Source organism: Cloeon dipterum, chromosome 4 (assembly GCF_949628265.1).
Source record: "Cloeon dipterum chromosome 4, ieCloDipt1.1, whole genome shotgun sequence".
NCBI lineage: Eukaryota > Metazoa > Arthropoda > Insecta > Ephemeroptera > Baetidae > Cloeon > Cloeon dipterum.
Window position 1 is genome coordinate 26,720,641 of NC_088789.1, and position 25,728 is coordinate 26,746,368.

Below are 25,728 nucleotides of genomic sequence, written 5' to 3' on the forward strand. Positions count from 1 at the left end.
GGTCAGATGTCAGTATTTGTAATTTTCCATCCACCTGCCATCTGCGAAATGAATTTTGTACGTGGCATGCAACGCTATCAAGTCACAAACCCGGATATTTTAAAGGTTCCAAAGATCAGAGAATCACTCGTGTGTGACATTTCAAGAATTATTATTTTATTAAACATCAAAAACATTTATCACACAACACGTGACATAACGCAGTGGCGCCGGGTTCCATAAAAAACAGCAATATAAATTAAAAGATGCAACTTTATGAATCAAAGTAATTGGCAGTAATGTAATCATGAGTGCTCATCAAACCAAGGGTCATGCTGTACAAAATCCGCAAGAAGATCAAGATCATCACAAATCTAAAAATGCAGTGAATCGTGTAGAGCCTGAAAAATATATTGAAATTTAGCAATTTAGTTGAGTGTGTGTTATCAAAATTTATTTTTTAATTGCCGATTAAGCAAGCTAACTAAAAAAACTGATAGTGCTTCAATGAAAGCGAGACGAGTGTCAAAACACTCTCAAGGTTTAATGATTTCAAAATGTTAAATACACATTTTGTGAAAGCGTTCGATTTTGTGAGGTAAAAGAATTTCCTCTATTGATCGCACTAAAATCGAAATTGAAGCAATAATTCAGGAATAATACCTGCTCATTCTGCGTTTCGCTGCAGGAATTGTGCTTGGGTCCTGTTTCAGGAGGTACTTCCTGGCTCCCAGGTTGTAACTGCGACACACAGTTGACCAATCGATCATTTCCACGTTACAAGGGTATTTTTCCTTTATCTCTTCGCTCATGGAGGAGTACAGATTGGTGAAGTTTTCGTGTTTGAACTTGTAGTCCTTCAGCATGAAGTGCCAAACAGCGTCCATATTCAAATGCAACTTGTCGTAAATGTCGCCAAGCCTAAAATATCATGCATTGTGTGATTTTTGAATGAAATTAGCTCCAACTCTTTTTACCTAAATGGCTTTCCAGCAATGCCACAACAGAGGTCAAACAGGAAAGCTGGAATCGTGTGTAAGATGAATCTAAGGATCTTGAAGTGGATGCTGTTGGTCAGGTAGTACATGAGCGGATACCATATCGCATTCTCAAAAGGAGCGTCCGTTAACAAATCGCGGCGGGCGTATTTTTCGAGCATCCTGTAGTTGATGGGGTTAGTCGCGGAGGTTATGACGTTGAAAACCTCTATTTCACCTGGAGGATTTCTGGAATGAAATATTTTTTTTAAATCGCTGGTCATTCCGTTTGTTTGATAAATTCGCTTGGAGGCCTTTTATTTATTTGTTTTTAAAATATGTAATCATTTTCTATAGTCACAATATAGAGAGATCTTTTTATTTAAAAGGAAGCAGAAGAATGGCGCTTACCGGCCAATTTTGTATGCTGCAAGAATGATAGAGTTGACTAGCGTGTCCAAAGGAATAACGTCTAAGGGTTGGTCGTAATTGCCAGGCATGACTCTCACTATTCCCATAGCGCCGCCAAACATGATTCCCCCAACGCCGACGAAAGTGTCGCAAAAACCTTCCAACGGCTCTTTTTGCGTGCAGATTACTGAGGAAATTCAATAGTTAAAACATGAACAATATTTTTTGTAGGGGTAAGGTATATACCAATTGATGGTCGGACGACGGCTAAGGGCAGTTTATCTTTATAGCTTTCCACTAGAACCTCAGCCGTGTTTTTAGTGTAGCTATACGGGTTCGGCCAATCACTGCAAATACTATTAAGAAACCTGATTAGATTTGCTAAACGGGTTGCGGCTAACAGTTTGTAAGTTTATATGATTGATAGTTTTTTTAAATACCTTGCGGTCACGCAATTAAGTTGCTCCTCTGACATCCACTCGGCGCATTGCATCAACCGCTCCGGTTTGATAGGCACGGGATAGATCTTCTCCTCGATCGTCTCTTGGGGGAATGGACAAAATGCAGTCGAGATGTACACGACAGCCTGCACCAAGGGCCACTTGGAGGCCAAATTCAAGACTCCTTGAGTGCCGTGCACGTTGATCAGCGTGCACGTTTTCATCGAGTCGCTGAAGCGCACAGTGGCCCCGGAGTGGATCACAACGGAGACCTTCCTTTGCAGTTCATCCCGCACCACAGGACTAATGCCCAGGTCAGGTTGGGTCAGGTCGCCAAGCACGGCTTGCACCTTCGATAGAGCTCCAGGTCGCATGTCTGAGAGGACACTAAAAATCTGCAGATTACGGAAATTTAAGTTATTTTAAAACAATGATTAAAATAAAATAGTTACGCACAGGAGAAGAAAAGGTGTGCGCCAATCTTTCTTGCGGGTTTCGTCCCTTTTTCGGCCGGACCAAGAGATAAATAGTGTCGATGTCCGCGCAAGCCCTCAGGAGTTTCTCCACGACTGCTTTGCCGACATACCCTGTTCCTCCAGTTATAAAGACGCTGCGGCCTCTGAAGAAATCGCTCACTTCTGTCATTTTCTTGGATGAGCGCTAGAGCTTCTAACCGTGCAGGTGCCAATTGAGAACTGACGCGATAAATGCAAATCGCATCGCCTGGAAATGCACTCTGATGTGTATTTATTGCTCGCACAATAACGATTCCCACGTCCTTGCCACCTGCAATTTTATTCAGATGAAACTGCATTAAATGAAATCTATTTTTTGCCAGACGTAACTGTCACATTTTTTATTTGCGATTAAATATTTATGAAAAAATCAAGTGGGACGGAATATATATAAAAATTAAAATAAGACAGATAATGTGAATTTATCACCTTTCTTTGTAACTTTGTTGGAATTCGTGGAGCAGTTTCGCAAAGAATAAAAAAATAACGAACATATTTAAAGTTTTTTTTATTACGAACGCTTCTCGAAAAAAATGTTCTTTATTTAAAGCACCGTTTACTCGTGTCTCAATAAAATTATTTCGACTAGATCGCAATTTTAAATCGTAGTTCTATAAAATATTTTTACTGCTCAGAATTTAATTTTTAGTCTTTGTATAAAAAATAAAATTACGTAACAATATTTCCCGAACAAAATTCATATCACCTTTTCCTCGTTGCAGCTGCTGGGCTAAGACTGTGTCACGGTTCTCTGAGAAAGAGCAGCAGTTGAATGCATTGCACTGCAACTGCACTCGACTGCGTCTCTCGGCATTCAAGGCTGCTGCACTCTCGCGTGTACGTGCACCAGAGGCACACGGTGCATTGAGTAACTGTTCTCAATCGAGTGCATTTTCATGACCAGCGCACTCTAATACCTGACCCACAAGTAGCAGTAACTGCAAGGAAAGCAAAACTCTATAAAGAGCCTGCGATCTTTCCTGCTGCGCACTCACTCACTGGTACTTCTATACTAGCAAAAAAAAAACCCTTTCAAGTCAATAGTGCTGCATAAATTTTTTTGATAGCTGAAAAAACTGTTTTGCATAAATTTTTGTACGTGAGTGTGACTCAATGTACCTAATTGTATCCATTGAGAATAAAGTTACGAATACAGAAATGTTAATATTTTTAAGTTCTATCCTTGAGATATGCAACGTCATATAATTTGTTCACAATCAATGTAGTTGTTTTTGGGGTTTAAATTAATGGCTAATTTTGGAGGAAAGATGAATAAATAAAACCATTTTATTCAAATACATGATTTAAAATTTATTATCTATTAAAATTATGACCACAGTTCAATTATGAATTGTATTCCTTGCAACACATTTCATTTTGTAAAAGATATCTCAGCATTAGTCTTAAACACAAATCAAACAAAATATTTCAGTAATCAAATAAATATTATCTGCAAATTATTGTCAATACAAGGGGAGTGGAGCAATTATTGGAGTGTTGATGAACAATTTAAATTAAATCTTTCAGGCTTTTAACTAACGAAGAAAAACACAAGGGCAACAAAGAGTTTAAATCATAAAAACCAAACATTATGTCATACCTGAGTTGAACAGAAAGTGTTAAGTGTGTTTCATTGACTTTTGTGCAACAAGATGGTTGAAATAACTTGCCATTGGAGAGCAAAAAACTAAATTAAAATCCTAATCAAATGAAAAACAGGCTACTGCCTAAGCTGATGCATCAGAGGTAGAAGTTGCTGCTTGAAAAGCGTGCTGTCGCGACCATGCGTGATTGTGAGGATTTTTTCGGCCTCCCTGGCGTTTTCAAACGCGTCGTCACTGCCGGTGAGATTCTGAATCTTTGCCAACTTGAGGTAAAGTATTCCAACCAGCGGATGGTTTGGCCCGTAATAGTGGCTAGAACAGTGATTACATCTAATTAGAATTTGGCATTCATGAGAGTACAGTACCCAGGATTCGGCAGGGAACAATTAGACGGTGAAGCATTTAAGATGCCGCTCCCAAATTTGGCAACGGTTGACAGAAATAGTGGGTCGAGTATTTTTGGGCTGCGAACCAGACAAAAAGGATTTGATCCCTGCGAATATTTTGGGCCGTTTCCAGGGTTGCAAAAAACCGCAGTGCAGTGGTAAAATTAGGATTTTTTTAAATTTTAACCAGTTTCTTGCAGGCAAAGTTTGCATCTGAGTTTAAAATAATTTTCTAATTATTAGCTCATGACCTCGACTCGAAAAATTGTCCCAGAGATAAATTCTTGGAGAAATTAAGGCCGCAAATCGGATTTTAAAAGAAAAAATCTGCACACAAGCGGAAATTTCGAACAATCCAATTGCAAATTCTAGATTTTCACAGGGGAAATATGAAACAAATTAATTTCTTGCGCATAAAATTGAGTGGTAAAAACCACCAGTGGTGAAAAACCGGATGGTTAGCCCGTTTCTCTATTTTTATGCCTATCAACGCATGGTGCAGTGAAATTTGATCATTTTAGCATAACGAAAATTAATGAAGTGTTTTAATAACAAACCCTTCCGCTCAAGAACAACCAGAAATGTCAGCTTTAATATTATTGTTTTTCTCTTGCTTTTAAAAGAAGATTGGGGAGTTTTCTTTGAAACGGTTTCTCCACTTAAAAAAGTCAAACCCCTGCTTTGGAAATGTTTTGGCTACAAGCCTAAATAACATCACTAACTCATAACATAGGACAGCACACTCCTGGAGAGATGAGCCCAGTCCTGAGATCTAAAAGTTTTACTCGTATTCGCTTGACCGTTCATCCATTTTGAAATAATTCAAGAAACAAACATTTTAGAATGTCAACTCACTGGTACGCTGGAAGGAGACTAGTGCCGAAATCCGAGCCATCGTCCCACTGCTGCAGATCAATAGAACTTTCAAAGGCCGAGTCCAGAGTTTTCGCTCGATGCAAATTCAGGGGGTGGAAGAGATCGCCCTGCTTCTTCAAAATAAATCTACATACATCAAGATCTGAACTTCAGATAAGGAAGATCTTTATTTAAATGTTGGTCCATTAAGTCGCACTTCAAAAACAGTTCTTGAAATACATAAAAATAAGAGCAACAAAAATTTCTTAAGTGTATTACGCAAAGTTTTAATTGAAAAAGGATACACGCAACGTCCTTCATGCTTTCAAGCTTTTCCTTGGTAAACGCAACTGCCTCTTGGTAATCGGCGACACGGGAAGACTTGACTTGCTGACCACACTTTGGACAGTTCAAAGGAGAGTCCTGCCTCAATCAAGATTAACACCGAATGACGAAAATGTTCTGAATATTACGTTTAGGTCAAAAGGAATGGCGCCATCGCACCCAGAGGTGTTGCACAGCATTGAGTTGAGGAATTTGCTCTCATTCTCAACGTCGGCACAGTGAGCACAGTCACAAAGGAAATAATAACCCGTTTTTAATTCATTCCGCCTGTCCTGAGAGCTGTTGAGAAGATCAATGTACGAAATTCGTATCTGCGGATGAAAAGTGGAGCATTATTTATATTCTAACTAAATGACAACCTCAAACCTTAGTCCAATCAAGACTGGGCATGTCTTGGGTGGCACGAATGTAGATCGTGGTGCCTTCAAAAACGGCGACAGCATTTGGTCGGCACGAGTGATCGATGATGGTCGGCGCCAAGTAAATGCCCGTGCCTATGCTGATCATGTCCACGTCAAGAATGTTAAAGCTGTTGACGCATATCTGCAAAGTTTAATTTTGATTTTAAAAATAAATTTCAAACAATGAATAATAATGAAGATATGAACAAGGTGAAAAGTCTTGAAAACCTTCTGCTGCCAATTTAACAAGAAAAACACACAACATTTTTAGTTACGCACTCAACTTGACATGCGGAAAGAAATCAGTGACTTACGATGATGATAAGCGCATAAATGATATATTTGGACATTGAGTACTGAATTTACCCTTCCAAAAATTCCCATCATTTCAACCATGTTGGGCAAGTTGCTAGGTCCTAGGTAGGCGCTCAAAACTGCAACAAGAGACTGAAAGTGGTCCAACCTTTTTGAGTCGTTCTTCAAATCTGAATAGTCTGTGGAAACATGGCTAAGTACACGCTGGGCGCCTGTCCAAAAATTATTACTTACGCGACATGAGGTCCTTGAATTTTCTAAATCTGGTATTGCTAATCTGGCCCTTTTCATCATCACCTCCTTTCTAATAAAAATAAGATTTCTAATTAAGGCAGCCGAAAATATTTTATGCTGAAAATTATTACTTTTAGTTTCATGATTATCTTTCCCATCAACCGGGCGCAATCTGGTACTATTTTTGGAGCTACCTTTTTGAAACCTGCACACTCAGCGCTGTGATCAGGCCATGCTACGCGTGGAAAAAAATAAATACAGTTTTCAAAATCAGGTCATATTATTTATAATAATAACTGTTCAAACCTTCTCTTTGGCACACCTGTCCACAATAGTACACGAACTTACAGCCCGAACATCTCTTGACTTCAGTACTAAATAATTGCAAGATTTGAACACAATTGAATAAAATTTTAAATATTAACAAAGCCTTTGAATACCTTACGAAGCAAAAATCACATCGTTGGCCTTGCAGCTTTGACTTCAGCACGTAGGCAAAGGGTTTGGCAGTGAGCAGTACACTGCCCTTTTTCACAGGTTCGTCGGTCCTGTCAACTTTCATGGCTGCAGCGAGTTAATTCAACATCTAAAGCACGAAATCGGTGTCAAACTACGATGCCGTGAGCACGTACGACGGAAGGATTCGTGTGTTTGCTGCCGCTCGATTTGCAAGACCGGCTGCGAATGATTCACTCACGCGCGCCGCAGACGAATTAAACTCACTTTCTGTCGGCAAGCTGATAAATTGATGGCACCTAAAAAGCTTGCGTGTCAGTGTGTCTAAAAATAGGAAAGTTTATAATTTTAAACAAGATCTTGGACTTGTCTTAGGACCAGGCTCGGTTTATTTTTCTAACAGCTTAGCTTCCCAGCTGGTGCCGCCGACCAATAGTAAGCCTCCTCTTGACTTTTGCCCCTCGCAAATGAACCAATCACAGGGCGGCAACAATCCCACGGCGCGAAGCCCACGATGTAACCCAAAAAGGAGGATTCTACGATTCTAGCTAATAAAAAATGAAATTTTTATTCTTTCAAGAACAAGGGAATATCGTGAAATGTGCTTAAAATTCATGTTAGCATAGCTTTCATTGCCTTATAATGAATTGAATACATTTTTGCTGACATCTGTCGGGTGGTTGGAGAATTATTTTGACAGCTAAAACGTGAAAGGCGCCACATTCCTTAAGAGCTGAAGTTTTAAAAATAGTTACAGCAGCCAGGCGCTCGTAATAAGAAATTATCTCAAACATTTTTCAAAGTTTGGTAAAAAGTTAATATTTATCGAATATAAGATGGGTTCCTCACTAACTCTGCAGGCAAGATAAACATGATCATTATTAATTAACATTTGGCGGCTGCTTTTGCCTGTTCTCATTCATAAATTACCTGTAATAATATAATTCGTCTTACAGATTCTTCTCTACCTGACAAGCTTTTACTTTGGCATGTTCATGCTGTGCGAATTTGGGATGCTAATTTTTAAGGTGATCACGGACAGTAACAATATCTTGTAATGTTTCAAGAAAAAAAAATCATTTTAAATTTTTCCACAGGGGATGCACCTACCCTACCCAAGTTCAGGTCTTTGGATTGACGGAGTCCTGCTGGTGCTTTTAGGAGTGATTGAATCCTTCCGTATTCTCGAAGCGCAAAAAGCGAATCTGACAAACATGCAAGGCAGGATGGTTGTCTCCTTGGCGCTCTGTGTTCCATCAGCTCTTGCTGTTGTTTATTTTGCAGCCTGGCAGAATTACGTTCTCCGACTTGAACTCATTTTGTGCATCATTCAGCTTGGAATGACAGCGATTCAGTTTGTGCTGGGTGTTGTTGAACTTATAGGCAGATAAATTTTTGTTGTGTAATTTTCGAAAAAAAAAAATGCATTTTATTTTATCGAAACTTAGAAAACTAGGTAGTAGCCGCAGTAATGTCAACATTTTCCATGGATTCTTCAGCTTCCATTGATTCTGCAGAGATCAGTCCTCTCGATGAAAACCTGTCTCTCACTAAAAGTATAAAATCGTTGTGCGTTAAATTAAATTAATTTAAAAAATGAAAATGAGAGTACCTTTGGGGCTGTTTTCCATTTGCCAGACGGTGAAATTATTTTCTCTGTTGTCGCCTCCAACGCAGACAACGAAAGGCGAATTTGGCGACATTTGAAGAGTCACAATTGCTCCAACTTGCGTGTCCTTTGCATCCACCTTCTGCGGCACACCCTCCAGCATGTCCCAAATGAAGAGCTCTCCGGTCATTGAGCCAGTGACCAGCAGTCCTGGACACGAGCAGCTGAGGGAGAGGCCTGTTACTTCCTTCGTATGCGCCTGTAGGGTCCAGATCGGGTCCTTATTCCGGACGTCATAGTAGTTAACTTGGCCATTGTCAGTGCTCGCCTGAAACGCATTAGTTGAGCAGACTTAATAATTAAGAAGTTTCTTTCAACTTACAAGGAAATTGTACTCCTCAAAGTGATTCCAAACCACTTTTTCGACTTCCCCTGGCAGCTCCCACTCATTGAATAAACTGTCTGTCCGACAATCGAACAATCGCACGGTCCTGTAATAAAGATTTAATTTTTGATAAATATCAGACTCTCCAGGATACACGGAAATCTGGAATTTCACTCGTGCTTTAATATGGGGACCAGTCATAGCAGGTCATTTCAATAAAATATGAAAAGATGTGCATCAATTTTATATTAATTATGCAATAGAATATTCTATTAATTCATGACGACTGTCCGCATGATATAAACTGAAGAAGAAAACTAAAGTATAAGGTTTAAATTGGCTAATTAGCCATTATCCATGGAAGAAGCACATAAAGGTGTTATATTTTATTGAATGGATAATTAGTGAAGGTTTATCACTATTAAGTATTGATTCAGTCAGCAATTGAAGTAAATCCAGAGGTCTCAGTGGCAAATTTTAAGTCACGTAGGCAGCCGCCAGCCGCATGAATCTAGTTAAGCTGCGCCAGCCGCCAGCCATTGATGAAAAAGGATCACAAATTAAAAAAAAGCAGGAGAAAAAATTTCTTCTGGGCCTTTCTGACCATTAAATCAAATTATGTATCCGTTTAAAATATTGTCAGCTGCACCAAACGCATGAGAAAAGCAGAAAATTGCCAGCTGCCACAGACCCCTGAAATTCTCAACTATCTCCTATTGCCTTGACACTCTAAGAATGCCTTTACAGCTAAAGGACTGATCTAATTTAAAAAAATGAATTTTTTTCTAGATATATAATATCAATTAGCCGAGAGTAAACCTAACTGTTATTGTTTACATAGAAATAATCAGAAATCAAAGCTCGATATCACACTCACTTGTCACAACTTCCTGTCAAGAGTCCGTGCGCTTGCTTGTGGTGCCACTGCATTGTCTGCACCTCCGCATTAAAAGGGTTGTACACGGTTGACGGAGTGCCATTGTCCAAGTCCCACAAAATGACGCTCTTGTCCGCAGAGCCGCTCGCAAGAATGTGGCTCATGTGCTTGTTCCAGGACATGCAGAGAACCGACTTCTTGTGTCCCACACTAGGTGTCTTTTTCTTTTTGCTCGCCTTCTTTCCAAGACGGAACGACGGCTCCAGACCATCCACAATGTCCAGGTCCCAGACATCAATTACATTGGACATTGTGCCGATTGCCACAAGATTTCCAAAACCTCCAGCTGCAGAGAAAATTTATATTTTTTTGCAGTCAGAGAAAAAATTTGCTCACCTGGCTCATGATTCAGCCACTCGAAGCAAAGCGGCACTGATGGCAGGATGATGTCATGGTGCACATACAAGTAGCCTTCATCTTCATTGTAAACTGAATGATTAAATATTTCTTTATTAACATTTGGTTTGCTTCAAAGTTGGGCTCCATTCAAAAACATTTAGATTCAAGACTCATTAAATTTGTTTGAAAAACACAAATTTTTAACTCATTATAGTGATTTTTATTAGGAAAAGCGTAATTATATTGGTTTAAGGAAGAAAAATTAAACAGTATTAAATTAAAGTTGTATGCCGATGGTGTCCAATAAATTAATAGTAATAATTAAGGTAGAAATATACCTTGCCTTTGAAACCAATAGTAAACAAAAAATAGAAAAGTCTCAGGACCAATTTGGGTGGAGGCAAAGGGGATGCTCACCAAACAGGAACTCAAAATTTAGGTTTAAAATTTTCTCAAGATGTATTTAAAACATTAAAAATCTCACCATATACTTCCATGGTGGCACTTTCATCTTCCACATGACCAGTAATAATCAGGTTGTCTTCAGGCTTGATTTCAAAGTCCTCCTCCTCGCTATCAGCTTCTGACTGAACGTCGACCTCTGGTCCTCCTCGTGGTGTTTCAACAACTGCCAACCCTCCAAGAGATAAAGGATTTGATTGCACTAGAAATAACATTCTCAGTAAGTTTTATACAATTAAATCAACCAATTAATATATTCATACGGGTTTCACCGTCGTAGTTTGCAAAGTTGAATTCATCTCCTGGGGGTGCAGTATCAATCTCCGCTGCGTTATTTTCATCACCAGACTCTTCTTCATCGCTAAAAAACATTAAAATTCCATCATGTAAATAAATACCTGAATGAATACACGGTTTCAAATATCTTACTCTTCTAAATCTGCCGCAGTAGCTTGAACAATATTTCTTATCTCTTCATCATTCAGCTTCACCTGAAAGTTGCAATGAGCGTAATGAGATTTTATTCTTTTGAGTGTTTTAGTAAGTTTCTGATTAAGATACAGGACATAATGATGTTAATTGTATGTATGATAATACCTTATCTGGAATTCTTTTGGCAGCTCCCTGCTTTACCCATGAAACACTGGATATGAAATTCATAATACAATTTTAAAAAATTATTGGAATTATTGAGGGAAATCAGGGAAACTTAAAGATCCCGTGCACGTGTCTATGTTTTGATTATCACAACTGGCCTGGACAGGCAAATAAGTGGGAGTGAATCGATGCTCGAGTAGCGCCTCTGGCGGAGAGGTTTAGATATACATATGTATTGCTGAGCGCGCGAACATTTTTCTCCTTTATCTCGTCTCTCGTCTTGTTCAATAGAAACTAACTAAATTGCAGTTGATGGACTCAATTATTTGCAGCGCATGCTGTGTACTTTATGTAATACCCATATTTAATTAAACGCTAGCGAAACCTTTGAGTTGTGCGCGCTGAACTTTCATGCTAAATGTGGCAAAAAACAAAAAATGTCAGACGGCGCGCTCACATTATTAAGGACGTGTGTAGCGTGTAGCATGTGTATGATTATAATATTATTCTTGCATTTACGCAAGTACAAAATTATTATTAATTTGATGATGGGAAATTACAGAATTTGTTAGGTCTTGTGAGCAGTAAGAATATAATTTCCTTCTTGAACGAAGAATAAATTCGCTCTCAGAGGTTTTTAAAAAGATTAGGCGTAAAACCAAAGAGACGACTTAATGATCGCTTATCTTAACTGTGCACTAAATGCTCATTATCTTGCCACGTCGTCATAGTCATATGACTTCAGCCATTTGTCTATTACATTGTCTGCATAGCTCAATAGTTTGATCGCTGCGGTAGCTACAATCCCTTATCTTTCCGGATTGTAGCAAAATTATCGTTTTGCAAAAATCGCTCAACATATGGGAGAACCGGAAAGCATTCCTCTTCAGAGGGTCGATACTGTCGATAGGGAGTCGTCTGCCAGAGACAGTAGCAATAATAAGACTCCATGTCAATGTAAATGTTGGTATTGGTTTCTGGCTGGGTTCGGTGTCGCCTTGATTGTTGGCGTCATCGTAGGAGTTACCCTCTTGATAAGTACGTGCTATAAAGTCATTTTTCATTTTTTAAAACTCAAATTTCAATTAATAATTTCAGTTGCCTTCGTAACCTAGTGCGAGTGTTACCACCACATCTGTATGACTGCTGCGTACACACACATATACTTGGAAGCAAAAGCAACTGAACTAAACAGCACAACAAATGTGAGAGATTTCACCACACATCATATTTTCCAAATCTCTACGCTAATTTAGGGCACACTATATAATTTCTGAACGCAAAATCAAGCCAATCAAAATCGAAGAGAAAACATCCTAAAACAGGCTTTCTTAAATTTTAAAAGATATTGTGAGAGAGCCGGAGCTTCAGTTTCCCTCTTCCAACATTTATAAATTCCAAAATTGTTCAAATTTTTAATTTTTCACAATTTCAAAAAGAGGGAAGACATTTTGTTATATTCAAAGTATTGACTCAAGTGTTTTCATGTATATATGTGTGCACGCAAAGAGTGCAGAGTATGAAATAAATTATTCGTTCTCTAGCAGTCTATAGCAGTCTTTTCCTACCCGTGCGGCAACCCCGAAACAGCTACATTTCAAGTATTAATAGTTAAATTTTGATTTTTTTTTACAGATGAAACTTGTCGCTGTTGCATAAATTGTTATTGAATTCAAAGATTATATTTGTATACATATTTACGGTTTGGTTAGTGGTTACAATAAGGCAGAATAGCAATTTTTGGCAATAATATTTTATACAGTATAATTTGTGGCCAAAATAATTAATCAGACCGGTTGAAAGAAAAGCTTATTGAAAAAAGCCTATTTTTTTCTATGAGTTGCTTCCTTGTTGTTTTAGCTTGAAGATATTTTTTGCACGACAGAAAAAGATGTAATCGTCAAATTTCTGCAAAACTCCTTGAGTTATTGGGCTTAGAAGGGTGAAGTGTTTGTGCTATATATTATTCTGAGGATATTCTCTTAAAACAATCTACAGATTAATCCAGGATTAAAAGAACACGCGTAGCAAAAATTCACATTATATTTTAATTTTTTAGATTAATATCCTGGGCGAAGTTGATATAATACTAAATAATCCTCGGACTACAATTTTTTGTGCGGGATTGTTTTGGCGCTATAAAAAAGTTCTACTTGTATGTGCTACACGCACGTCGCGGTGGACTTTTTGGTCGGAAAAATATCCACTGTACCACTGTAATTCGACCCTCAAGAATCGATTGGTGTGCTCAGACACTTCGTCAAAGACGGTTTTCGACAAAATAATAAAAAAATACCTCCAATTTTTGTAAATAAATCAGACAATAATCGCTTTTTGTATGGAAGATAATCAAAAACTAGTCGTGTTGGATAAAAAATTAAAATATGTGAAAATATAATGCTTCAAAATTGATGATTCGCACCCATTTGATAGATTCCGATAATCACAGGGGCACAAGAAAATTAATAATCTATATTTGGTTTTGCACAACCCCCATAATTATCCAATTATCGAAACTTTGGTGCTCGATGGATGTATATATGGATAAAAAGTATTCATTACAGAGGTCTCAAATAGCCACAAGTCAGCCGCCGGTCAAATATATCAGAGTTAAAATAAATCAAAGAGGAGCTGCAGGAAAAAATCGGCCTCCTATGCCCATCGCACTATCAAATAGAGGCCATTGCGATTGCAATTTTTCGTAACTGCGACGTCACCTCTCTTTACTTATCTGAGCTAATTCGTTAATCCCTATTTATTGCAATTATGACTAAGAGAATGAGTTAAGAAATAAACTCGTAAAAGGCGAGTCGATGCAGATAAAAGGCGAGTCGATGCAGATAAAAGGCGTACTATACCCGCGTAGAAAAATTTAGTCCAGGATTGTTCTAGGAATATACCTCTTTGGTCGAGGATCAATCCTCAGGAACAATTATGGGCTGATATTGGTGACGCTTTTTCGTGTTTTTAGATTAATCCGAGGATTATCCCAAAAAGATAATCCTAGAATGTCCCAGGGATGTTCTTAGGGAGATGTCAGAAAACTCTTGCGTTCCTCCTAAGAATATTCCTGGAACATTCTTCGGTCTTTCTTAGGAACTTCCTCAAATTAATCCAGGATCAATTTCAAACGTGAAAAAAATTAGTCCTTGGCTCTTTATTTTAATAAAATTTAATTCATTATTGTCTTAAATTTTAATTGGGATTTACACAATAATTAAACATATATATTTATTCCAAGAATAATTATTTTATTTTTAATTTCACATACAGGCAGTAGAGCATAACAATTATTATGGTTTCACAATGACAGAGTGCATATACATCCAAACATTTTGGGCACTACACAAATATCAGTATTTAAGATTAAACACAAATCAAAATACTGCTTTTGACAAATTAATCATACAGTTCATGTCAATAAGAACAAGAATGAAGGAGAGGCTATGCAACAAAATGATTTGGTTCAGGCAAAGGAAGCATGACAAGAACAGATCCAGAAATGCCACCGCGATTTACATAGAAAAATTACACATTTTTCATCACCGACTTACAGTTTCCGCCACCCAAACTTATTTATGGGGTTCTAATTAATAACTTAAGGACTTGCGAGAATCCCATATCAAAATGTTGGTGGCGAAAACTGCGTAAGTAGCAGCAAAAAGTTAAATTTTACCATAAAACCGTTGGATTTGAAAGTTGCGCGATCTTTCCTAATTTCTTTGGACGCTAATCTATAAAATGAGACTTACCCTGTTAACCGCAAGATCCAGGCCATCCGTCCGAGTCCGCGGGACGTCCGTGATGTCCCATACTGGCGGCGTCCGGCGTCCTGCGTCCGTTAATAACTTTAACTTTGAACATCGGTTGACCGTTGACGCGTTAGACAAAGAGCGAAGCAGGATTTTGTAAGTCTCTTGTCTCTTGTTGCTGCTGCTCGCTAGTCCTGCTTAGGGTTGGCAATATCAATATCGATATATCAAAAAAATTTGATATATCAAATATCATATCAGTTATCATGGCTGATATTTGATATATCATATCAGGCTGATATTGATATCTAAGTCGGATATCAAGGTTGATATTAGTTGACATTTTTGACCGACAGATGGCATTTTTCATGCCGGTTTTCGCATAAAAGTTTAGGATCAAACTGTACTTTCCATCCCCAAACATGGGCGTAACCGATATTGAAGTTTTCGCAATGCACAAAGGCGCGAAAAATGTCTCAGCTGATCGATCACAGATGATCTCTCAGCTGTGGTCAACTTATAGTAGCTTTTGTGTTGAATGAAAATTAAATTAAATTGTTTGTAAACAATGGTCAGCAACGTCAGGTAGGTCAGGTTAAACCCTGACAACAATAAAGGCCACCCACGCCAGCTGATCGGTCACAGATGACCTCTGTCAGCTGGCAGTACCACATTTACTTGTTGAATTAAAATGATATGTAACAAATTGTTTGTAAACAATGATTTTTGATTTGAATGGTGAATAATTAAGAACTTATTGTAACTAATCCAATCAAAATGTGTACAAATAACGCAAATAATATTGCGAAAATTGCTCTGATGATGGCATAGCCCCAAATTAAAAATTGAAATACTTAATACAAAACAGCTGCTACGGTTTAAAGTAATTTCATTCTGATTTCTCTTATGTGTATCTATTAAACTCAATTATTTATTACCAGATGAAGGTTGAAAAGCACATATGATGTGGAGAAAAACACCCCAATATTTTAATTTGAAGATAAATTGACGCTCTCACATTATCAGCTGATATTGTAAACATCAAACTTAAAAATTAATTTTAAAATGGCACAATTAAATTATAATATTTTATTTATTACCTAATAATAGCTATTAATTAATTAATTAGACACCCATGTGGCGGGTAGGGGGGAAGGGAAAGCAGCCAGATGCAAATTTTGGCGCCATATGGTGGGATCCGACACACCCCCTTCTCAAACATCTGTTTTAAAGGCGCGCAACATTTAAATTATTTGAATACTCATCCCATATGCCTGCGGAAAACCGCCATTTTTCAAATGTTTTCTTATTTAACCGATATTTATGAAAAAACCGGTGAAAAATGCTTAAAAAATCGGTTTTTAAGCCTTAAAAATAGCCATAACCGGTTTTGGTTCATCCGGCAGCCATTTTTTGATCATCTGGAAATATCATCGTTGATATATCAAATTCTGATATTTTTTCGCTGATATATCAGTGATATTGATATTTCAAATATCATATCAAATATTGATAATCGATATTGTTTTTTTCACAAAGTCACAACCCTAGTCCTGCTGCCACCGCCCGTCGCCCCTCCCCCGCTCCACAACAGAGGCAGGCAGCAGCAGCAGGCATTCCATGCAAGTGCGTGCATGCATGTGCAGCCGCCGCTACCACGCGCACACTAAAATCGCCCTTTTAACCCTTTTTGTCCTTCTGACCTTTATTTTCAAATTTGCCCGTTTGTCGGTAGCATTAATTTAAGACTCTTTGTGTTAAGAAATTAATTTATTTAATCGAATTTATGATTTTTACCCTTTTTAATCTGGGCAGATTCTTTGAAAAATAAAGGCATCATAATTTTTTGTTAAGATAATGAAAAATTTGGTTTTAATATAAAAATTTAATCCATCGCATTAATTAAAAAAATATTTGCGAGAAAAATTTTTTGTGATAACGATTTCAAAATATTTAACAGTATGGCAGTTAATTTTCTTGATTAAATTATGTTTCATATTTAATTTTGTGTTTTTAATTGTAAGAAAAATATCTAAGTTCTTCTCTTTTAGGGTTTTTTAAAGAATATTCTAGGAACATTAAAAAAATATTTTGAATTAATCTCAGAATGATCCATGGAATAATCTGGGGATATTCTATTTAACTTTATTCAAATTTCCCCTTTGGGATTATTCTAGGGATATTCTTGTAGATTAATCTCTAGATTGACTTTAGAACATTTTAAGGTTAATCAGGATTCATTCCAGAAACATTCCAGAAATTAATTTTTTGGATTAATCTTAGATAGATCCAAAGAATAATCAGAGGATATTTCCTGTAGATTGATCTCTAGATTGATCTTAAACTATCTTAGGTTAATCTTGATTAATCCAGGATTAATCCTGGAACATTTTTTTGGATTAATTTTTTCAGATAAATTTAGATTAATCTAGGATTAATCAGGATATTCCTGGGTTATATTTTTTTATGCGGGTATGACAACCATAGAGAGAACTCATATTAATTGCTTTCATTTTACTTTTGCCTCAGTATTTGAACTGTCCACCTTATTGTCACGTCTTGTCGTCTTTGTGACTTGGTGTGCATTGGCTGAATAGTATGGGCATGATAAAAAAGTTATTTGTCGAAGAATTCAGTAAGACGCCAACGCGATACAAAGTTTTACGGTTATTTCTTGGTGCGGTTGCTGCCGTCTTTGTTGCCTGGGGTATCTATGCAATCGTCAGAAACAGGCTCGCTGCGTCAAGTACGTTCTATAGTCATTTTCCATTTTGTAAAACTCAAATTTCAATAATTTAATCTGCAGATCTCACCTAGAGACGAGTTCGTGTTTCGTGTTTGTTCCTATATCAACCCTATCAACACACCTGTGCCTGTGGCTGCTGCATGTGTACATATGGAAGCAAAAGCGATTGAACTAAATAGCACAAGTGAGTGATTCCACAAAATCATGTTTTCCAAATCTGAACGCAAAATCAAAGCCAGTAAAAACCGATTAATGTGTCAGTCTACCGAAAGCAATTGACCAGTTACATAAACCCTTAGTGTTCGAAGCCGCCAACAGATTTCTTAAAAATTCAGTTTTAAGGCACTTCCGCAGCGATTTCAGACTCAATCTAGCTCTGTGCATTCCTATTCCTCACTTAATTTTCTTCCTTTTGACGTGCCGAAAACAAAAATCGGTTCAGCCAATCGCCGTAGAAACATCAGAAAAGATTTTTTTATTCAAAAAATAGTTTTTCAGGTTTTTTCACAACTCTACGGCAATTGGCTAGACCGATTTTGGTTTTCAGCACGTCACAAGAAAGCATTAAGTAGTGAAGAATGCACAGTATAGATAGATTGTAAACATCAGTAAACATTTTTTTTAATTGTTTTGTTAAGTGTCTTCTGCGTTTCAATATTTATTCACGTACAATTAAAAATTTTGGTCAATTTCGCGATTTGAAAGCCTTTTTTGATAATTGTTAGAGTCACCTACATTTCAATACATATTAATATAAACGAACTAAATTGCAGTCGATGGACTTATCTGATTGCAGTGCCGCAAGAGACGAACATCATGGCCATCAATATGCATTTCTTCAAAAGGTGCGAGGGAAGGTCGGTGCCATCGACTTCAAAAACCGTGCGCGCATCACCCTAAGGAGGCAGCTGCGAGGCGACGCGAGCCACCGGCACCAGCGTCTACAGCCGCCGCAAAAGCGCGCTGTGTTTTCGACCGGCGTGCATTTTCCTATAGAGTGGAACGACCTACCACCTGAGCTTAAGGACTGCACCGTTGCTGAATTTCCCTCCCTCTATAAGAAGCACCTCTGGCAAGTATGCAGTGAACGTGATCAGTGATATACAAAGTATTTTGCGACTCAGTGCGGCGTGATATCCCCAGTGAGATGGATCGTTTAAGCAATTTTTCGCTAACACTGTTTGCCCTTCCTTGCTATGTTTGACCTGATAATTTATTGTATCTTATTATATTTTATTGTACTCAAACTTTATGTTAATAATATGACCCACATAAATAAACGCAAACGAAACCTTTGTGCTCAATGGCACATACTATATTAACCATTATCCACGCAGGGAGAGGGATTACGGGATTCCCGTCCCGTCCCTGAGGGACAGGACGATTTTTGTAATTCGGGACAGGGACAATATGCAGCTGGAAAACACTAGTTTTGGATTTATCCGCATTTTTCCGAATTTAACCCCAAAAAAGTTGTATATTTGGTGCCAAAATAAAATTATGTTTTGGAAAATTACGATGAGAGTAGTTAAGGTTTTCTACTCTCTCTTGGTGAAACCAGTGCAGCGTTTGCATAGATCCGCATTTTTTCGGAAAACTTACTGCATTGAAAAACAATTTTTTAGGGGTTTTCTGCAATTATGCGCATTTTTTAGAAAAACGTGAAATTTTATTGATAATAAAAAATTCACATTATGAATGAAAAAATAATGGGATTTTTAAAAATAAGTAAAAATTATTATAATCGGTATAATTGAGGCAAATATGATCTACGTATAACCGGTGTAATGTTTCAACATTTTCTTCACTTTCATATATAGGAATAATATTTGAGGTTAGTTACAGAGGAATGGTTGCGAATTTCCCCGCAAACATTTAACACACATACAGATTAAGTAATAAGGATCATGTTGTACAGTTAAAAAAATACATAAGCAGCTTCATCAGACTAATATTTGTATACTTAATTAATGTGCAAAAGCACGGTTAACAGTGAAACGAAATGAACATGGACGCTGAACTCTGGCATCTGACTCTCAATGTAGTAAACATCGCATACTTAAAAATCGACATAGTAAAAGGATTAAAAACTGTATGTGTACAAAATTCTGGCGCTTGTAGATCTGTTCGTTAGTCAACACGTAATCAGTAAATTTAAATGACAATCTTTCTCAGAGTAGCATCATTCCCTGATAGATTCAATTCTGTCCAGACGTCCTTCAATAAAGTTGATTGTCTCACACAGGTTCTTGGAAGAGTACTTCTTACGCAGGTACTGAAATAAAAGATTTTAAATAAGAGATGACAAAATAATTTCTAAGACTCTTTTGGTCTCGGCCACTGACTTGCCCTCGGTCGCTGGACAAAGAGAGCGGCAATTTTGCGACCGAAAGAAATCAAGACGAACCTGCAAATTGGACGAGTGTCCCTTGAGGACGACGCGCGCGAGTTGCTTGACGGCCTCCTCAACCACGGCAAAGGAATAAGCTGAGAAGTAGTGCAGCGTGGGGCTCCAGAGGCGCTTGAGGATGTCGCTGGAGCTTTGGTCAGCCTGCTTGTGCTCGTCGTACACATCTTGGTCCAAGTTGACGAACAACGATAGGCACATGGCAGCGGCGGCCTGCAGCGAGGGTCGCACGTGGCACATCTCATGGCGCACCAGCTGCAGTTCCATGAAGTAATTGGCCGTGCAGTGGGTCTCGAACGTGGCGTCGGCCACCGTGCTGAAGCACCGAAGGAACTGCAGCGGCAGCGGGCGCCCGATGTTAAAAGATAAGCGGGCCAAAATTTTGGCCTCCATCTCCACGACCTGCTCCGTAGTGTAAGTGTAGTCGGTGATGTAGATGCAGTCGCCAACAGTGGTCGGACACATGATCTCCTTGAATTTGGACGCGATCAGCAGGCTCGTTACACCAACCAGTTGCAGATGCGCCTTGGGAGTTGCCAGGGCGGTCTGCAAATTTATTGAACGGTTTAAAAAATAAATTTCTTCCGAAGCACTAAATAATTTATTTAAGGTTTTTTTTAAAATAAAAAATGATCTGAATCATTTTTTAGAATTTTGCCAGAGTATTTTCTATAATCCTTTACAAAAATTTTTAAAATTAATGCATAACTTTTTTAAAATCATTCTGAAAGAGCCATTATATAGGAATTATCTATCAATTATTAAAACCAATATTAAATAAAAATCACTTGGTGCATGACATCATCAACCAAATGACTCATTTTACACAAAAAAGTAAATAAGTAGCTCCTCACCGCCATGTATTTGTCAAAGATGTAAACTGCAAGGTACAAGGTCTCGGACAGCAGCATGAACTCGCGGTGGACACCGACAAGCCAGTCAACAACGGTCGAACGCATTTCATTCGTCATGATTTTGCATCGCTTGACGTATGCTTCTGGGATGCCGTATACAACTTGGAAACAAGATAAGTTCTGAAAAAAAAAACAATCGTCAATATTAATGGCCTGGCACTAACAACAGTTTTTTGACCTTGTTGACGTAAAGGACAAAATTGTCAAAAATAATTTTGTGCAGATTTTCTACAATCAGTAACAATTTCCCTCATGACGTTAGGAGATTTTGCACTGTTGCTTATATCCAATCACGATAAACTTTATTATGCAGACACTCTCCTTGACGAAACTATTTTTAATTTGTGACAAAATCCGGAATTTTTACAAATTTTTCTACTTGAGATCCATTCTAGATTCCCTCCTATGTCCTCAAAAACTTACAATACAAAATTGGCGCCTAAAGTAGTGAAGTGACCCCCAAGGTGATAATATCTCCAAGTATATTACACGTAAAATCGGCCAACCATTATTATTTGTCTTGTCAATGAAAGCCGACTGAGCAAAATTGATTTCAAAAATTTTCCTTAAAAAAATTGGTCCAGCCCCCAACTTAAAATCTGCTTGATTGACAATTTTGACCTTGATAAGCACCCAAAATTAACAAACCTCAATTTGACTCATGTACGAGTATATGGCCTTCATATAGCGGACCACATTTTTGGCGTCTTTGAGGTTAGTCTTGTCCGAAATCTCGAGATTGGCTATCCCCTCCTGCGAGAAGTTGGACAGGTCCGGCTTACTGGCCTGTGCCTCAACCTTGTCCAATTGCTCTTTGGGTTTGGCAGCAACGGGTGCAGGTGGTTTGGGTCTAACTACCCGTTTCACTGATACCTTGGGCTTTCCATGCTGAGCATTCGGGGCTGATACGATGTTGGCGATACGGCGAACAACACCGGGCTTTGTCATGCTGGCGATCGGCGAAACTTGCTTGTTCCGCACATTGGTCTTCTGCCTCGCTGGCTTGCCGGTCAGTCTGGTAGTTGGCACATTCAGCCTGTGCGAAATTTCAAATTACAAAAAATAAAAAGTGGTTAGTGAATTTCATACTTAGGCTTGGTCAAAACGTGCTTTTCTTTCCTGGCATTGTCCTGTTTGCCAACGGTGACCAATTGAGCGGTCTGTCTGTTGCCGATTACGCCAAGGGTGCTTCTCACGCGACGAACTGGCGCCGCTTTTCGCTCCAACACATCCAGCACATTCTTGGGAAAAGCATTTTCTGCATTCTTCCTATTGATGGCCTGAAATTGTAGATCCTTAATATATTTACAAGGGAACCCTGGATATGTTCCACCCAGCAAATCGGAATATTCGCCGCCAACCCTAAGTGCTCGATGCCGCCAACAGATGGCGCCACAGTAGACTTTCGATTTTAAGGCACTTCCGCTGCGATTTCAGACTCAATCCAGCTACTGTGCATTCTTCAATTAATTTGCTTTTTTTGACGTTCTGAAAACCACAATCGGTTCAGCCAATCGCCGTAGAATCATGAAAAGCTATTTTTTGAAATAAAAAAATATTTTCCAACGTTTCTACGGCGAATGGCTGAACCGATTTTGGTTTTCAGCACGTCAAAAAAAAAGCAAATTAATTGAAGAATGCAATATAGCTAGATTGATTCTGAAATCGCAGCGGAAGTGCCTTAACATCGAAAGTCTACGGTGGCGCCATCTGTTGGCGGCTTCAAGCACTTAGGGTTTATGCAACTGGTAAATTGTTAGTATTATAAGTTCAGTAAGAAACGAGCACCAATTAAAATTCTGCTATCTAGCATAGTTTACGAATAACAGAGCTGCAAAGATTTTCCAATTGTCCACGTGGAAAAACAAAATATTAGTAAAAGTGCCCGAAATTGGCAAAATGCACATTTTTGAAATCGGCATGAAGTGCAGATTCAAAAAATGTTTGGTTTTATAAAATCCGAGCATTTTTCTAAAAGTAACACCATTTTTAAATAGTATGTTTTTTTTTAAATTTTCAAACTACCATAACTTTTTGAAAAATGCTCGGATTTAAAAAAAAAATCAAACATTTTTGGAATCTGCACTTCATGCCGATTTCAAAAATGTGCATTTTGCCAATTTCGGGCACTTTTACTAATATTTTGTTTTTCCACGTGGACAATTGGAAAATCTTTGCAGCTCTGTTATTCGTAAACTATGCTAGATAGAAGAATTTTAATTGGTGCTCGTTTCTTACTGAACTTTATACTAAAATTTGGCGGCGAGTATTCCGATTCATATCTAGGGTTCCCTTTTGTTAATTCCATCAGTAAACCGTGGAATTTTTAGAAGACATTCCTCCACCATTCGGGGGACGCGACCGTTAAAACCCTAAAACCTCGAGAATTTCGGGGATTGCGAGCCGTCTTATTTGAATTTTAATTTCAACTACGACAGCTCTTAAGATGTAACTTTTAATCATGATTTGTGAATTTTATGTTATACAGTACATTGACAGACATACCTGAGCAGTGCAACGAGTCGTTCGAACGCCTGCCATTATCGAACCGGATTCTCAACTTCTTCTCACTAATACGTTAGATAAAGGATGGTTTTAGCAAGTCTCAAACAGTCTGACACAACGAAACGGACAGGTTCCTGTGATTTATCAAATCGCTGCTCCGCTGCTGCTCTAGTTGATGTGTCTGCTGCTGCTGGCGGATGCCGGATGAGTAGTGATGGGAATTTTCCTATCGATAGTTTGAACTATCGATATTTTTCGGTGAAAATATCGATATTTCGATAGGTATTTTTTCTCAATGGGGCGGATCACGGCACCGTTTTTTAGCTCGACCTTGAAACGCTGTACAATGCTTACCTAATGCCCAGCGTTGCCATTTTTTCTCAAGGTTGCGTTGCCGTGATCCGCCCCCGGGGCGGATCACGGCACCGTTTTTTAGCTCGACCTTGAAACGCTGTGCAATGCAAGCCTTATGCCCAGCGTTGCCATTTTTTCTCAAGGTTGCGTTGCCGTGATCCGCCCCAACATCTAGGACTATTTTTACCATCGATGTTTTTCAGACGATAAAAATCGATATATATATATATATATATATATATATCGTTCGTGCCGCGGAAAAAAAGTCCGATCTCCAACTTGCCACTTTGTAGCAAAAGTCCGACGGACTTTTTCGCCAACGGTAAAATTGTCCGATCAAAGGTATTCCAAATTTTACAAGAGGTAATAAAAACTTAATAGCCAAGTTACATTATGTTTATCCATGGTATTCCTTCAAGATTTTGTTATTTTAAACCTTCATTTTCATAATGTGACTGTCATTTATTACTAGAAAATCTTCCATTTACTAATAAATTAGAGGTTTTTGGGTCAAGTGTATACGCTATTACATTTAAATCACTTATTATGTTGGATTTTTCAGAGAAAATATGCTCCTCGTGCATTTTTATATTGATAATATCACTTATTGTTTATAGTTTAATGGAAAAAATATTACTGCGAAGGATTTTGATATATTCTATTTGAGCAAAAATCTCTGAAAGCAACACATTGTTGTCCAAGTCGATGGATTATGACGAAAGTTTTTTGCCAAAACTTTGCCCTAATTGACCGACAAAACAGTAGAGAAAACTCCGACTTTCCAATTTTTGCGGGTTTTACGGGCGTTCAAAGGTCAAAATCTGGGAATTTTGAGTACTTCGTAACTTTGCTCAGGGTGGTACTAGAATAAAAATTTGAAAACTGGTTTACTCGTCTCAACAAGGCAAACAACTTTTATGTTGACCTCAAAGTTGTAGGTCAAAGGTCAAGGTCATAAAAATTGATTTTTTTATTTTAAACTCAAATTAGAAAATGAAGATATTGAATTTTTTTTTATTTTTTCATAGCCAAATTGTAGAGCATAAAAAATTAAGTTTAAAGCGTTAGAATTAGGAACGGTGTTATCAAAAATGTTTTAATAAAAAAATGAAAATTTCGAAAACACTAGTTTTTCGAGGTTGGTAAATAACGATGATCGACTAAATCTCGACTTCTAATCATCCGATTTTAAAAAAACCGCATAGCGTTAGACTCGTCTCGACGTCCCCAAGTGCACTAAATTGGTACAAAACCCACCAACCCCCAACCCCCTTTTAACCCCCTCAATAACGGTAAATTAAGCATTTTTTCGTCCGTTTGAACACCTTAGCACGACGTTGACGAGAAATTGTCTTCTTCAAACCAATTCATTTACTTAGTTCACTCAAAGACGAGTAAAACGGTGCTTATTTTTTGTAAGTGGGACCACTACAATCCGAGATTTGGGTGCACAAAGTTTTTTATCGAGACGCGATGCAATAAAAAACTTTGTGCACCTAAATCTCAGGGTAATTTAATTAATAACAAGGAAATCAAAACCGAAGAGAAAACATCCTAAAACAGGCTTTCTTAAATTTTAAAAGATGGTCGATAATTTTCAGAATATGTGCTATTTGACCCATAAGACGCTTTCAGGGTGCCCATAATCTCGTTCCTGATCTTGAACACTTGAAAGAATCTCGGGGGATGAATAAATTAAACATTTTTTTTAAAGCTCTTAACTTGACCGTACCAACAGTAGCAGTGTGCAGACCTTTTGCAGATTAAACCAATACAGAGCCCATGTCAGGCGTTTTTAAAGTG

General features: G+C 38.0%; 5 protein-coding genes and 1 long non-coding RNA gene across 7 annotated transcripts; 2 read left to right on the top strand and 4 right to left on the bottom strand.

Annotated features, from left to right (window-relative positions):
- Window positions 1–162: 162 nt before the first annotated feature.
- On the bottom strand, window positions 163–2,688 carry LOC135943913 (fatty acyl-CoA reductase 1-like). Its single transcript, XM_065490582.1, has 7 exons — window positions 2,264–2,688; window positions 1,808–2,202; window positions 1,614–1,723; window positions 1,368–1,554; window positions 957–1,205; window positions 643–900; window positions 163–380 (listed from the first exon to the last, which is right to left on the bottom strand). Exons 1-7 carry the CDS (start codon window positions 2,450–2,452, stop codon window positions 254–256), a joined length of 1,515 nt encoding a protein of 504 aa, XP_065346654.1. The 5' UTR covers window positions 2,453–2,688; the 3' UTR covers window positions 163–253.
- Window positions 2,689–3,607: 919 nt separating this feature from the next.
- On the bottom strand, window positions 3,608–7,321 carry Smyd3 (SET and MYND domain containing, class 3). Of its 2 annotated transcripts, none has more exons than XM_065489016.1 (11): window positions 7,186–7,321; window positions 6,903–7,048; window positions 6,769–6,836; window positions 6,594–6,697; window positions 6,463–6,532; window positions 6,280–6,407; window positions 5,879–6,055; window positions 5,641–5,823; window positions 5,473–5,590; window positions 5,168–5,330; window positions 3,608–4,238 (listed from the first exon to the last, which is right to left on the bottom strand). In XM_065489016.1, the coding sequence occupies exons 2-11, from the start codon at window positions 7,022–7,024 to the stop codon at window positions 4,043–4,045; spliced, it is 1,329 nt and encodes a 442-aa protein (XP_065345088.1). In that variant the 5' UTR covers window positions 7,025–7,048; window positions 7,186–7,321; the 3' UTR covers window positions 3,608–4,042. The 2 variants fall into 2 exon arrangements, with proteins under 2 accessions (XP_065345088.1, XP_065345089.1); XM_065489017.1 differs by having other exon boundaries at window positions 6,903–7,026; window positions 7,186–7,317.
- A 286-nt stretch (window positions 7,322–7,607) lies between these two features.
- LOC135942738 (transmembrane protein 216-like) lies at window positions 7,608–8,341 on the top strand. Its single transcript, XM_065489018.1, has 3 exons — window positions 7,608–7,778; window positions 7,875–7,946; window positions 8,016–8,341. Exons 1-3 carry the CDS (start codon window positions 7,755–7,757, stop codon window positions 8,307–8,309), a joined length of 390 nt encoding a protein of 129 aa, XP_065345090.1. The 5' UTR covers window positions 7,608–7,754; the 3' UTR covers window positions 8,310–8,341.
- On the bottom strand, window positions 8,317–11,403 carry nclb (no child left behind). The gene is made up of 9 exons (XM_065489014.1): window positions 11,248–11,403; window positions 11,080–11,141; window positions 10,914–11,011; window positions 10,673–10,852; window positions 10,186–10,278; window positions 9,790–10,135; window positions 8,910–9,018; window positions 8,531–8,855; window positions 8,317–8,468 (listed from the first exon to the last, which is right to left on the bottom strand). The coding sequence occupies exons 1-9, from the start codon at window positions 11,308–11,310 to the stop codon at window positions 8,371–8,373; spliced, it is 1,374 nt and encodes a 457-aa protein (XP_065345086.1). The 5' UTR covers window positions 11,311–11,403; the 3' UTR covers window positions 8,317–8,370.
- A 6,099-nt stretch (window positions 11,404–17,502) lies between these two features.
- On the top strand, window positions 17,503–18,979 carry LOC135944326 (uncharacterized). The gene is made up of 3 exons (XR_010575311.1): window positions 17,503–17,745; window positions 17,806–17,929; window positions 18,542–18,979. It is a non-coding gene; the product is annotated as an uncharacterized LOC135944326 (long non-coding RNA).
- Window positions 18,980–19,561: 582 nt separating this feature from the next.
- On the bottom strand, window positions 19,562–23,761 carry LOC135943531 (G2/mitotic-specific cyclin-B2-like). The gene is made up of 6 exons (XM_065490100.1): window positions 23,572–23,761; window positions 22,156–22,346; window positions 21,715–22,102; window positions 21,007–21,186; window positions 20,153–20,698; window positions 19,562–20,020 (listed from the first exon to the last, which is right to left on the bottom strand). Exons 1-6 carry the CDS (start codon window positions 23,605–23,607, stop codon window positions 19,928–19,930), a joined length of 1,434 nt encoding a protein of 477 aa, XP_065346172.1. The 5' UTR covers window positions 23,608–23,761; the 3' UTR covers window positions 19,562–19,927.
- Window positions 23,762–25,728: the final 1,967 nt, after the last annotated feature.

Coding starts and splice junctions, on each gene's coding strand:
- LOC135943913 (XM_065490582.1), bottom strand. CDS start 2,452: ATGACAGAAGTGAGCGATTTCTTCAGAGGCCGCAGCGTCTTTATAACT. Junction 2,203..2,263: donor CGCACACCTTTTCTTCTCCT/GTGCGTAACTAT, acceptor CGTAATCTGCAG/ATTTTTAGTGTCCTCTCAGA. Junction 901..956: donor ATTGCTGGAAAGCCATTTAG/GTAAAAAGAGTT, acceptor ATGATATTTTAG/GCTTGGCGACATTTACGACA.
- Smyd3 (XM_065489016.1), bottom strand. CDS start 7,024: ATGAAAGTTGACAGGACCGACGAACCTGTGAAAAAGGGCAGTGTACTG. Junction 5,331..5,472: donor AAGCATGAAGGACGTTGCGT/GTATCCTTTTTC, acceptor TCTGAAGTTCAG/ATCTTGATGTATGTAGATTT. Junction 4,239..5,167: donor AGTCTCCTTCCAGCGTACCA/GTGAGTTGACAT, acceptor TCACTGTTCTAG/CCACTATTACGGGCCAAACC.
- LOC135942738 (XM_065489018.1), top strand. CDS start 7,755: ATGGGTTCCTCACTAACTCTGCAG. Junction 7,779..7,874: donor GTTCCTCACTAACTCTGCAG/GCAAGATAAACA, acceptor TTCGTCTTACAG/ATTCTTCTCTACCTGACAAG. Junction 7,947..8,015: donor TTGGGATGCTAATTTTTAAG/GTGATCACGGAC, acceptor ATTTTTCCACAG/GGGATGCACCTACCCTACCC.
- nclb (XM_065489014.1), bottom strand. CDS start 11,310: ATGAATTTCATATCCAGTGTTTCATGGGTAAAGCAGGGAGCTGCCAAA. Junction 11,012..11,079: donor ACTGCGGCAGATTTAGAAGA/GTAAGATATTTG, acceptor AATGTTTTTTAG/CGATGAAGAAGAGTCTGGTG. Junction 10,853..10,913: donor AAACTACGACGGTGAAACCC/GTATGAATATAT, acceptor TGTTATTTCTAG/TGCAATCAAATCCTTTATCT.
- LOC135943531 (XM_065490100.1), bottom strand. CDS start 23,607: ATGGCAGGCGTTCGAACGACTCGTTGCACTGCTCAG. Junction 22,347..23,571: donor CGACTCGTTGCACTGCTCAG/GTATGTCTGTCA, acceptor CTACAATTTCAG/GCCATCAATAGGAAGAATGC. Junction 20,699..21,006: donor TCTTTGACAAATACATGGCG/GTGAGGAGCTAC, acceptor ATAAATTTGCAG/ACCGCCCTGGCAACTCCCAA.